Source organism: Diabrotica virgifera, chromosome 3 (genome assembly GCF_917563875.1).
Source record: "Diabrotica virgifera virgifera chromosome 3, PGI_DIABVI_V3a".
Classification (NCBI taxonomy): domain Eukaryota; kingdom Metazoa; phylum Arthropoda; class Insecta; order Coleoptera; family Chrysomelidae; genus Diabrotica; species Diabrotica virgifera.
The window spans coordinates 187,116,659-187,129,986 of record NC_065445.1 but is presented as its reverse complement, the minus strand read 5'-3'; the positions used below and the strand labels follow the sequence as shown (position 1 = coordinate 187,129,986).

The 13,328-nt window shown below is 34.1% G+C and overlaps 1 protein-coding gene across 1 annotated transcript in view; it reads right to left on the bottom strand.

Annotated features, from left to right (window-relative positions):
- Nucleotides 1-13,328, bottom strand: part of LOC114334875 (ATP-binding cassette subfamily C member 4-like) — a 202,312-nt gene that overhangs the window by 49,442 nt on the left and 139,542 nt on the right. The window contains exon 16 of the mRNA XM_050647075.1: nt 11,214-11,506. Within this exon, the coding sequence (XP_050503032.1) occupies nt 11,214-11,506 (293 nt within the window). The remainder of the gene's footprint in view (nt 1-11,213; nt 11,507-13,328) is intronic.

Below are 13,328 nucleotides of genomic sequence, written 5' to 3'. Positions count from 1 at the left end.
CGAAAAAGTGCAAAGAGGCAAAAAAGTTTTAAAAACATCGTGTTTAACTAATAATGGTACCACAATAATGATTTAATTGGAACGTACACAAAAGTTTGGGGGGGTTTAAGGGAACGAAACCCCCATTAAATATTTATGGGGTGCACAAATTTCACTATATTTATTTTAAATGTGCCTTTCATAAGAATGCCACATGTGACTTTTCAATAAAACTCTCTATTTTTCGATATATTGGAAAAAATCAATTTTCACTTTGTAATTTCAAAGGGCTTTAACTTTTTTTAGGTGCACATTTGTAATAAGATAAGTTAGGTTCAATCGAAATATTTTTGGTTCCAGAATATGTGATTTAATTTATGACCTGTATTTTTGATACACCCTGTATATTTTATAAATATACAGTGAGGATGTTTGAGTTGGAATAAATTCAGTATCTCGACAAGGGGCGAATTTGAAGAGAAATCTTGAGAGAGGTCGATTTGTATTTTTAAATTATGACTTTTTGGCATATATACCCCACTAGTGACGCCATCCATCTGGGCGTGATGACGTAATCGATGACTTTTTTAAATGAGAATAGGGGTTGTGTGATAGCTCATTCGAAAACTTATTTAATACTCTATTCAGTAACACAAACGTTAACAATAATTATTTTACAAGGTGTCCAAAAAAATTGTTTGAATTAAATTACTTGAGACAAAAAGAAGAATACCTATTTGTAATTTTCATTTATTTTAAAATATATTTGAGTGCGGTCAGAAAACATAAAGAAATTTTTATTTGACAAATAAACATTGATTTTTGCTTAAATTCAATGTTAAAACTGCCAGCCACCTGTCTCTCAGCGGATTGAACATTGAATTTAAGCGAAAAGCAATGTTTATTTATGAAATAAATATTATTACCTATTTTTATGACAGCAGTTAAATGTATTTTGAATTAAATACATTGACTATATTCTTCTTTTTGTATAAATTAATTTAATAAAAAATGTTTTTTGTACACCCTGTATAAATAATTATGTTAATGTTTATATTACTGAATAGAAAATTAAATAACCTTTCAAATGAGATATCACGCAACGCCTACTCTAATTAAAAAAATCATCGATTACGTCATAACGGCCATATGGATGACATCACTAGTATGATATATAATATATCATATATTATATGCCAAATATATTATATGCCGAAAAGTCATAATTTAAAAATAAACCTGAGTCAGGATTTTTCTTCAAATTCCCCCATTCTCGAGATAATGAATTTATTCCAACTCAATCGTCCTCACTGTATATTATGTATATGGATAGATGGTATAGAGGGGGGTAATGGCAGTTAAAACACCATGCTTGCCATGCGGGTTGGTGACTTCTTATTCAGCCGCACATTCTGGACCAGACGCTGTTTGTAGCCTCTCATTCTGAGACAGACACTACTGGTTTGTGATCTTATACTATCCCTAAAATCAAGGGTGACCCTAGCACCTTAGCAGGTGCTAGCTTCCCGGGTCAAGCAGCTTATGGAATCTGTGGGGGCAGGGATTGATTCACTTTTCCTGATAGGACTATCCAATAGAATCCAACTACCGGGGGACTACCCGCTACCCATTGTAGAGATCAAAAGATGAATTAGACTGATATCGGCGGCATTTGGCAAACTAAGCTACATCCTTAAAAACAAAAGATATCCACAACATCTTAGGACCAAGGTATATAATTAATGTGTACTCCCTGTTCTCACTTATGGTTCCCAAACGTGGACGTTTACATACAGAAACAAACATGAACAAAATAATAAAAACGCAAAGAGCAAAGGAACGGCAAATGTTGAACATAAGACTAATGGATAAAAAGAGAGACGAGTGAATAAAAGAGAAAACCAAAGTTAGACAAGAAGTTGCAAAATTGAAATGGAGATTTGCCGGATATACTATAAGACAAAAAGAAGACCGATGGAACAAAATTCTTATAAATTGGAGATCGTGGGAATATAAACAAAGCAGAGGAAGGCCCCAAATGAGATGGACAGATGATATCAAGAATCACGTGGGCTCTAGGTGGATAACTGTAGCGACAGACAGAAAAATAGAAAAGGATTGGGGAGGCCTATGTCAAAGATGGACCGAAAAAGGTTAATTTTTTTATTGTTTAATACGTTCAACCACCCAAAAACCCCACAAAAAAACAGTTTTTTGGATTTTTTTAAGGAGGCGAATCTTACGGAAAAATCTGAAAAAAATTAAAATAGTGTTTGATAAAATACACAACAGAGAAAAAAAATTAGAGCCCTAGCCACCAATTATGACCGGGTAATATTACCCGTATGCACGTCAATGGTGAATATAAAATTTTTAATTGTATGTTAAAAAATGCGTAACAACCACCTCTTAAAACCTACCAAATTTCATTTGCATATCTCAACCGGTTTTAGTGCAATAGATAAATCGTCAGTTTGTAAGAGAAAATTCAACATCCCGTATCTTGGAAACGAAGCATTTTCGAACATATGTTTATAGAGCAAACGGTCATTATTTTTTATGCAGAATTACCCCTTAAAGTTTGCCGCACTTATTTGGAAACACCCTGTATTTATGAAGAACATGCCTAGTTGTTGAAGTCCCTAACTTTTTATTATCCAACACAAGCGAACAGGGCCGGCGATAACGGGCCTGCAAGGGATGCACTGCAGGCGGGCGCCCCTGTTTGGGGGGCGCCAAAATAAGCTTTTTCTCTGCCGGTGCTATACAAAATACTAATTTAAAGGAAACCGAAGGGCGCCTATGCTTCTTTTGCAGGCGGGCGCCTTATACCCTAGCGCCGGTACTGCAAGCGAATAAATCAAACAACAGAATGTTAAGAAAACCTGAGGCTATAATTGGGTTTTAATTCGAGTATTCTATAAAGGCTAGAATATTCGACAGGGTGTTGTGAACATTGAGAAAAAACACAGTTAATTTGGTACATCCGGTATACAATGACAATTTACCTGTGTAGCAACAACACTATTACAGCGATATTGTTAAAGAATAAGGCTATAACATATTAAAAAAATTACTTAAATCCGAAAACTGTTTTGGGAGATACGAAACATAAAAAATGACACTTTAATACACATAATTTTTGGTGTTTAAATTAATATGATAATGAACATTAAACGTTAACGTTTGTGTGGCCCCAGCATAAGGACTTAAAAACGCCAAAATATACAGGGTGTTTCATTTGGAATAAGAAAGTTCATTATATTTAGAGAAAATCAGAAGATCTAACAACAATGTATATAAAAAACCTATAAAACCTGTATAAGCCCTTTCCGAGATAATAATTGAGGCATCCCATATATAAAACTCAAACTCACTCTGTACATTATGGTAAGGGAGCCCAAGTGGGGATTTTTGCAGTTACCAGAGCGCGTCAGATTATTACATGGGGAGAAACCTTGTATCCTGAAAATGTACCTATACCATATATTGGTTCCTAACCCGGCATTGGTCGCTAGGTAGGTTTTACGCGAGTGGTCGCGCGTGATGTTTTCTCTCACATATCCAACTTTTGCCTTTTTTACAAAATACAATTTTTAAAACAGATTTTAAACTTTTTTTATTATTAACTAATAATAAGAACATAATAATATAACATAATCTACATAATAATATGATAAGATAAAAAAAATGATCGGAATTAAACCAATATTGATTAATCTCCGTAACTTCATAATTTACGGCACCGCACTTTACACAAGTATATTAGTCCAAGGTATCCCTACTCCACGAACATACGCCTCTTTTGGATTACTTTGACAACGAATATTTTACTGTGCAAAATTAGAAGAACGAAAGTAAATTGCAAATTACATTGTTGTTTATTGGAATAATTATTAGCGCCATTTACTTTCGTACTTCTTATGTTGCACAGTCAAATATTCGTTGCCGAAGTAATCCAAAACAGGCGTATGTTCGTGGAATGGCCCATTAATAAGGTTTTTTCCATGACACTTGAACAGCCAGGGTACTGAAGCATTTTTTCGACAGGTAATACCTATAAGAGCAAATTGTAACTATTTCCTGCGTAGGATCTGGCGGCCATTTTTATTTATAAACAAATAAGTGACAAAAAATGGCATGTTTCACTTTTTTTTTTCAAATCAATGGAAAACAGGGAAACTTATGGTTTTTTTAGTACAAATATCTTCGAGATTATGGAAAAAGCTTTAAAATGACGTATTACAAAGTTTGATATACTAATTTATTGTTAATATAATTGCGAAAAAAGGTCGGAATCGCAAAAAAAATATTTTCGCAATAACTGTTGTAAAAATTAGTGTACAGCTTTGAAATTTTTGTCAAATAAGGGTTATTTGATGCTTAATATGTGATAAATATTTCAAAGGGATTCGTTCAATTGTTTAAGTTTTATTCAAATTGTTTATCCGAGACAGCATTTTTTTTGCAATAACATAAGTCAGAAAAAAAAATGACGTTAGAACCATTCCACAGGTGTCAAATGAAAGAGCATGAGCTATGTTGTCAAGTTGGTTTAAAAAAAGTGACTAAAAATGCATTTATTAGAAATAAATAATTATGCAAAAGTATTGTAAATCTTTCCTTATAAACTTTTTATTTTGTTATATAAGAAATTATATATATTTATTGCAATTTTTTTATCAATTATGATATAAATAACATTACTTGGCAGCTGTACACTTAAAACAGGGTAAAAAAGTTATTTTTTTTGGAAGAAGTTATTCAAAAATTTTTAAAAAAATTTACGATACTTTTGCATAATTATTTATTACTAATAAATGCATTTTTTATTCACTTTTTTAAACCATGTTGAAAATGTAGCTCATGCTCTTTCATTTGACACCTGTGAAATGGTTCTTACGTCATTTTTTTCTGACTTATGTTATTGCAAAAAAATGCTCTCTGGGATAAACAATTTGAATAAAATTTAAACAATTGAATGAATCCCTTTGAAATTTTTATCACACATTAAGCACCAAAGAACCCTTATTTAACAAAAATTTCAAAGCTGTATACTAATTTTTAATACAGGTATTGCGACAATATTTTTTTTGCAATTCCGACCTTTTTTCGTAATTAAATTAACAATAAATGAGTATATCAAACTTTGTAATACGTCATTTTAAAGATTTTTCCATAATCTCGAAGATATTTGTACTAAAAAAATCAAAAGTTTTACTGTTCTCCATTGATTTGAAAAAAAGGGGGAAATGCCATTTTTGACGGTTAATTGTTTATAAATATAAATGGCCGCCAGATCCTACGCAGGAAATAGTTACGATTTTTTTCTATAGGTATTACCTGTCGAGAAAACGCTTCAGTAGAACCCAGGTTGTGACGAATTCGGTAATGTTATTTTGGCAATTCTTGCAATAGAATTCCGAAGGCTTAAAGTTAAGTTTGGAATTGTCGAACGATTTATAAGATGAGGTTTCATCAATGATAAAGCCAATTCATTTAAAAACATACGACGTTCTTCGGTTTTATTATTATTATCTTTATATATGTACAATGTGACTGTCGATGCCGCCAATATTTAACATTGAAAATAATGGTAAGTGGCCATCTACAACTAACCCGTGAAACAAAATATAGGGTTTCATTTCATCGACCACATCCACGGCGCCTTTTATTACATTATAAAACGATATTATTTCAGGTTTTAAGTGGAAAAATAAAATTAATTTTTATACAAAGTTGGTGGCGCCGGTGGTCGCGCGATGAGAGAATGTCTCACATGAAGCGCACTGACTTAACAATCTGGTGATACTAGGTCAACTGAGTCACTATCCGAGCAGACAAGTCTAGATGAACTGGTCCGAATATGGGCTATGCATTTAATATGGGCCCACACACTATCTATGAAACGAGTAGTCAGAAAATGCCCAAATATACCAGAAAGCCCCTCTCTTGTCATATATTTACAGATTCCATCACCAGTAAATATGTTGTTGTTACACAGTGTCGACCGTTTGATTTTGACTCTTGAAAAAATTTTATTGGGTAAATGTATATTAAGTGATATTTGTGTTAATCGACATTATTTCGGAATTGATATATTATGCTTGTGTGACAGAAAAAAGGAGGAAAAGGGTTTTAATGTAGATTATGAACAAAGAATAGTTACAAAATCATAAGTTTATATTTTTCCTGAACGTACATATTTTGAAATATGGGCCCCTTGTGTGACGTAAATATGGGCTAGGGGCCTATATTCAGACCGCCAGCATAGATCTAGCAGAACAATTGGAAAAAGCATTTCGGAAATGCCAGTCGGCAGATATAGCTAACAATGGGTTTAAAGTAACAGGAATAGGGCCAATAAATATAACCATTTTTCTGATGCTGGTTTCAGTGCTGAGAAACTTGAATCTGAGAAAACCTGTAACTCGCCTGAAACTTATTTGAAAGGATTGACGATTGACCAGTGACCTTGCAGAAACGAGTTCTGCAGAAAATATAACAGTTCGTTCAGAAGATCAAGTAGCAAGTCATTCTAAAGACTCAGATTGACAATTAAAGATCACAACGAACGCAACAACTGTGCCAGAATACTGTTAAAAAATATTCATGAATCCATTCGTTCTTTCACCTGTCCCATCAGTTACGAATCGTGCGTCTTAAAGAGGAAGGAAAACTTCTCGTTCTCAAGTTATAACTTTATCTCCGTATAAATCGGACCATTAGTTATCAGTTGAGAATATACAAAAATCTAAAGAAGAAAAGGGGAAGAGAACAGTATTTTCAGTTGAATCAAAAGAAAATGTAAAGGACAAGCAAGGAAAGGGGAAGCGAATAGTTTCTGCCGTAGAGCCGAAAGAAAATGTTAAGAAACCCAAAAAAAAAATCAAAACCAAATTCAGTTTGGATGAAGGAGAAGAAGAGAAATTTTTGCCCGCTGACGAAGACCTTGACGTAGAACAGATAGGACAGTCTTCACCTGAATGACGCCACATGTCTATTTTGTGAACAACAGTTTTCTGATGATTAAAGCTCGGATTTATAGGCAACAAAAATTGAAGAAAAAGGCGCCTATATAGGCAAAGATTTTTATTAAAAAAGGCAGGAATATTAACATTTAGGCAAAATATAGGCAATAAAGGAATATAACTTATTATTTATTGTACAAAGTGAATTAACGTAATATTAACTTAAGGCAGGTATATTTACACATCATAATCATAACATTAGTATAAATAAACTAGTAACTGAATAACTGTTAATTAATAATTAAACATTGTAACCACTTAAAATTTTATCATTAATAGAAACAACTAAATGTTTTTCAAAATTTTCGGTCTTAAAACTATGTCTTCGATCACTTAAAATTAATTTGTACATTAAAAACGAACGTTCGACATCAACAGATGTAATTGAAGCATATTTCAGAGCGGATAATAAATCTGGCATAATTTGTAATTCCTCGGAAAATGTCCCATTCAAAACTACAGCAACATTAGATAAAAACGAAAAACCTTAATTCTTGTCGAAAACATATTTCATTTTTTTTTTAAATTAATTGACCGTTACTTCCAGGTGCCGATTCAATTTTCGTCTTTAAATTATCTATTAATTTTACTGACTCACATAAATTTATCTCTTGTTTTTCTAATATGGTAATTGTGGTAACTATTAATTTATAATTGTCATTGATATAAGCGAGTTCCTGTTTCAATTTGGGATTTTTTAATATTTTTTTGCTTCGCGAATGGCTTCGGAAATGTCATCATCAAATTCTGACATAACTACAGTAGAACCCCGATAAGTCGGCCCCCGATAACCCGGAACTCCGGCTAAGCCGGACCGATTTTTATCAGACAAACATTTCAACGATAAAAATGTATTGCTGTTACAAAATCTCGTGAACCTAATTCATTCACTTGGTGACGTCAATATACGAACGAAACGATTGAATCCGACATTACTGAAAATATCAGGGTGCAGATGGGACCCTGTCGCGCAATTCGCAGCAAATAAAATAGTCGTATGTTTTTGGCTTCATTTTATTTCGGTTATACATACGCATTTTCAAGGTTCACGAGGTTTTGTACCAACTCTATGTAATATAATATTTGAGAGATAATGGGTATTTGTGTAATTTGACTGTCTTAGCATTGTTTAGAAAAGACTAATAAAATTCTTTTTTTAACAATGGTCTTAGTCATCACTGTTATTAAATAACATAACATCAGAGACGGTATTGTGTGTAGTAAAGTCGTATTGTTCGCCGTTCTGTAATCGTTCGTAAATCTATTCAGATTTTGTGTGCGTGTCTTTTGTCTATAAGGGCAACAAAACGTAAAAATGTTGAAGTGACAATGGCAAATAAGTAGAATTGATAAAGGTGAATCGTGCAGCATTATATGGTGTCTGTACATCTACAGTATCGGATTGGAAGAAAAATAGAACTAAAATCGAAGAAATTTTTTTCAAAATGATAACAAAAGACAGTTTGGACAATCGGTGCAAAGCTAATGTATGTATAAAGCTTTGTATGTGTGGTTTTGTGTGGAATGCGAACGTGGTTGACCAGTGTCTGTGTGACAATTATAACGGAGTTTATCTGTAAGCATACCATATTTTATTAATTTTTACCATTTTCTCCGGCTAACCCGGATTTTCGATAACCCGGATCGGCCGCGGTCCCGATTAATCCGAGTTAACGGGGTTCCACTGTAATTCTATTTCATTGCAGTGTTCAAAGTAAAAAAACTGCTTCGAGCCGGGTTCCCCACCTTGTAATTACTGGTTTAGGTGGCAAAGGGACACCGGGAAGTCTTTCTTTATATATTTGCACCCTCAACGGAGCCTTTACAAAAACTTTTTTCATAAAATTTATAAAATTATTTACCAACGGAAACAGATTTCTTATTTCTTCAGCAATTCTATTTACCCCGTGGGCTACACAAGTGCAATGAATTAAATTAGGATAAAAAATCTTTAAATTAACAACAGCTTTTAACATATATGCCGCAGCATCTGAAAGCATTAAAACTATTTTATTCACTGGTATAGGGTTGGGTAAAAAGAGGTTTGTTAAACTATCTTGTATAAATCGACTTATTGTTAAATTGTTTGTTTTTTCCAATTCTTTAACGGCAACTAAATAAGGTTTTCTCGCAAAGTTTTCGTTCAAAATTCCAATCATTAAATTAGCTATATACCTGCCGCATACATCTGTCGTTTCATCCACGATAATATACAAAAAATTGCCCTCTAACTCCCGCTTAATTTTTGAAATACATTCCACATAACATTTTTCCACAGTATGTTTTCTCAATGTACTCTCGTCCGGTAAGGATTTATTAAGATATTTTTCGAAAAAGCATTTAAAACTAGGGTTATTAACTTTATATAGAGGAATGTTGGATGCAATCATCATCTGGCATAAATCAAATTTAAATGCGTCTTCCTCCTTTTTTTTGACCTGCTTAAACTATCCCGCAGAGATATTTGGGCTAACTTAGAGGAATTTATTTTTCCAAATTACGTTTATGAAGTGGGGTTCCACAATGCTGGTCAATAAAGTACTTTTTTCTACTTGAAATCTGAGAATTAAAAAAAAAATAATTAGAATTCTAAAACCGCTTTAGAATGTAGTTATGTTGTGGGACGAGAAAAAAAGAGAAAAAATAAAACTTACCGATTTACCGCATGGTTTACAAAATGCTCCATCTCCTTCTAGAGAAAGTTCCGAATAAGGTGCGATCCATAGCCTTAATTTAGATGTCATCTTTTCACACAAATGTTTAAAACGTTTTAAAACGTGTTCTTTGCTTTTCGGTATACGCAACAAAACTAAACTAGGATATAGCAATTTGTGACTAAACTCTGATACAGTAACCGACTGTACAACTGATAATAAACTAATATGATGATACTAGCGGAGAAACGTGGGTTAAATGTTTAATGTGCAATCTCTGGGCACACGAACAATGTTCCGGAGCTGAAAAAGACTCTTACGTTTGCGATTTTTGCAGATAATTTTATTTAATTTTTTCACAGATATGTTTGTTATTCTTTAAATATACATTGTTAGCTAGATTATTTCGCATTTTTGTTGTCAAAAGAAAAGTTTGTTAGTTTTTGAATGAGGCCCATATTTCAGACAGCCTGCCTTGTTAGAAAAATACGCCCACATCATATTATTCCCCTAACATAAATAAACTTTATTATAAAAAATATATACTTAGCAGTTTTTTTTTCAAGGTTTTATAGCATGAATAAATGATATTTAGCCATTGTTATAAAAATATAACAAGCCAGTTTCAATAGAAAAACAAATGGGGGCCCATATTCGGACCAATTCCTCTATTAGATTGTCGAGGGAGGATAGTTTGGAGACTAGAAGGAACTACAGAGCGAATAATTTCCCAGAAAAAAAGTTGTGCGCAATTTTCTGAAACTGTGAGGGAAAATTTCATATAGCGACCACTGTCGGTTTAATGCAGGTGAGTTCGTTAAGGGGGGACCGAAAGAGAAATCTATCCTTAGAAAAACTCGAAATCGTCAGATTAAGATAAGCTAAGTTAAGTACATGCAAAACAGTGTATATTTCAAAAATCTGACGATTTGAGCGGGGCGTAAGGAAATGGGTGAGTCCCAAAGTTTTACAAGAAAAAAGCGAATACATATTTCGCGAAATGAATGACAGATCGAAAAACTAAAAAACACGTGCTCAATAGTTTTCAAAAATCTATCGAATGATATCGAACACGACTTCCCACGGAGAGGGGTGGGGGTAAATTTAAAATTTTAAATACTAATCCTGCAATATTTCGCGAAATGAACATCAGATCGAAAAAATGAAAAATACACTTATTCAATATATTTGAAAAATCTATCGAATGGCACCAAACACTGGGGTGGGGGGTTACTTTAAAATCTTAAATGGGAGCCCCATTTTTTATTGCCGATTTGGATTCTTTACGTAAAAATAAGTAACTTTTATTAGAAACATTTTTTCGAATTATGGATAGATGGCGCTATAATTTAAAAAAACGATTGTTGGAAATGGAAAATTAAATTAAAAATGGAAAGTTTCCACTAAACTTTTTTTGGTTTTAGGACCTACTCTTCACAACCTAATAGGTCCCCATAACGCTCGAGTGACTGCACATTTAGCATACTTTGCTCCCCTATCATTATCTAAAGTTATTAAATCCCGCAACGTGCCAATAGAAAACACATACCTTTTCTGCCGGTTTAAGAACCAAATTTAAATTTTTAAGAAAAGATCCGTGTCCATCGTTATCTTTAATGTAGACATTTCTAAAAACAATTTTTCCACAATACGGCCAGTTTTTAGGAACCAATGTTGCTTCGTTGACTTTCTCTGTCACTAATTGTGTATATTCCAATGCTCTGTTTACCACAGGGTTCTGTGTTAATACTTCTATATTTTCTCTTATACCTACGTGTAGTGTTTCCGTGAGCATTATGCTCTGTGTCACTGCTAGACCAATGTATACATTGTTTATATGATCTACAAAAGCATTTTTTATTTTGCGATATATGTATGTAAGTACAGTGGAACCCCGATAAGTCGAAAGTCCGGCTAACCCGGACCGATTTTCATCAGACAAACATTTCAACAATAAAAATGTATGTAATTTAATATTTGAACTATACGATAGTAAAAATGACTCATGGCACACGGCGGCAGAGCGACGTTCATTGTCTCGGATTATCGGAAACAACAGGCACCTGTTATTCCTTTATTTATTTAAAACTATCTTAGCATTGTTTAAAAAAGACTAAAAGACTTTTTAAAAAATTATTTTTTAAACAGTGGTCTTAGTCTCCACTGTTCTTAAATGACATAACATTGTTCCGATTGTGACCATATTGTGTGTAGTACAGTCGTATTTCAATTATAACGGAATATATCTGTAAGTATACCGTATTTTATTAATTTTTACCATATTCTCCGGCTAACCCGGATTTTCGATAAACTGGATCGGCCGTGGTCCCGATTAATCCGAGTTATCGAGGTTCCACTGTATATGCGAAATATCTAAAACCAAATAAAAACAAATGGAGTTAAAAGAATCTAAAAATAGAAGCACACAAAATGAGGACATTATGCCTTTCTTGATGGTCTCCGGGGCATATAATGTGGTTTCTTGAATATTTGGGTCATATAGTGAGAAGCAGTAGATACTGGATACTGCAGTTAATACTTAATGGAAAGATCGACGGATAAAGAGTAATTGGTAGAAAGAAATATTCATAGCTCCGCAACCTTCGTCAATGGACTGGCTCCAGCAGATGAATTGTTACATGCCGCACAAGATCGAGAACGATATCGGCCAATTGTTATGGAAGCTACCCACGTCTAAAATTTGGGTACGGTACTCAAAGAAGAAGAAGATGGTCTCTATGATAGCACAAAAGGTGGAGAGTAACCATTTTTCGATATATGTCCTGTTATGTATATTGTATTGTAACAAAAACAAGCGTTCGGGTATTTATTTACGACTTTATTATTTATTTATACAAGTTTACTTTACCAACTTTAGCTTAAGACTAAACTCTAATAACAGCGCGCTCCGCTTAAATAGCCAATAGGTCCTGTTCTTGAAATGTCTACATATCCCTCGGCCTAATGAATATTCTGGAGATCTTCGCTCACAGCGCCGTCGCTTCTGTGACGTCGCGGCTACTGTTATTCCGACGGTTGGAATTCTCCCAAGCCGGGGACTGTTTATTGCGCCGATTCGAAACTCTTTCGTTACACTGCTCCTCTCTTAAGATCTGAGCGTCCCGATCAGCAACTCTAGGTGAAGGCCCAGGATGGCGGAATCTACACGACTCTCCAGCTTTGCATACACCCTTCAAGAAGAAATAACAGTCTACTGTCTTTGAAGGATCCGACATCTTCGGGTTCATGCAACACACAGTAATTCGTACGCCAGTTTCTCTGAAGACCACTTCAAGCATGCTTCTCACAATCTTCCAATCCAGATTTTCTACTGCATGGCCTATTTTTGGTAAAGCCAAATCTTTGATGTCATAATTACACACGATTTTCTTCAAATTAGTTAGAGCACGCCATATGTTCTCGTAGCTTGGCGTGTCCGTATAAGACTTCCTGGTCACCATATACAGCAAAGATCGAGGACCATCTTCCCATCGCAGTACTCTTCCAATTTTAGGTTGTTGATTTCTTAACTCGTCCAGGCGGCCGAACTTTCTATTGAATACGGACGAGATTCCTTTAGTCATCTCGAGGTCTTGGGCAACACAGTGGGCTAGAGAGACGTTTTCTGGAACACCAAACAGATCTTGCTGAACTTCTGTGGTCA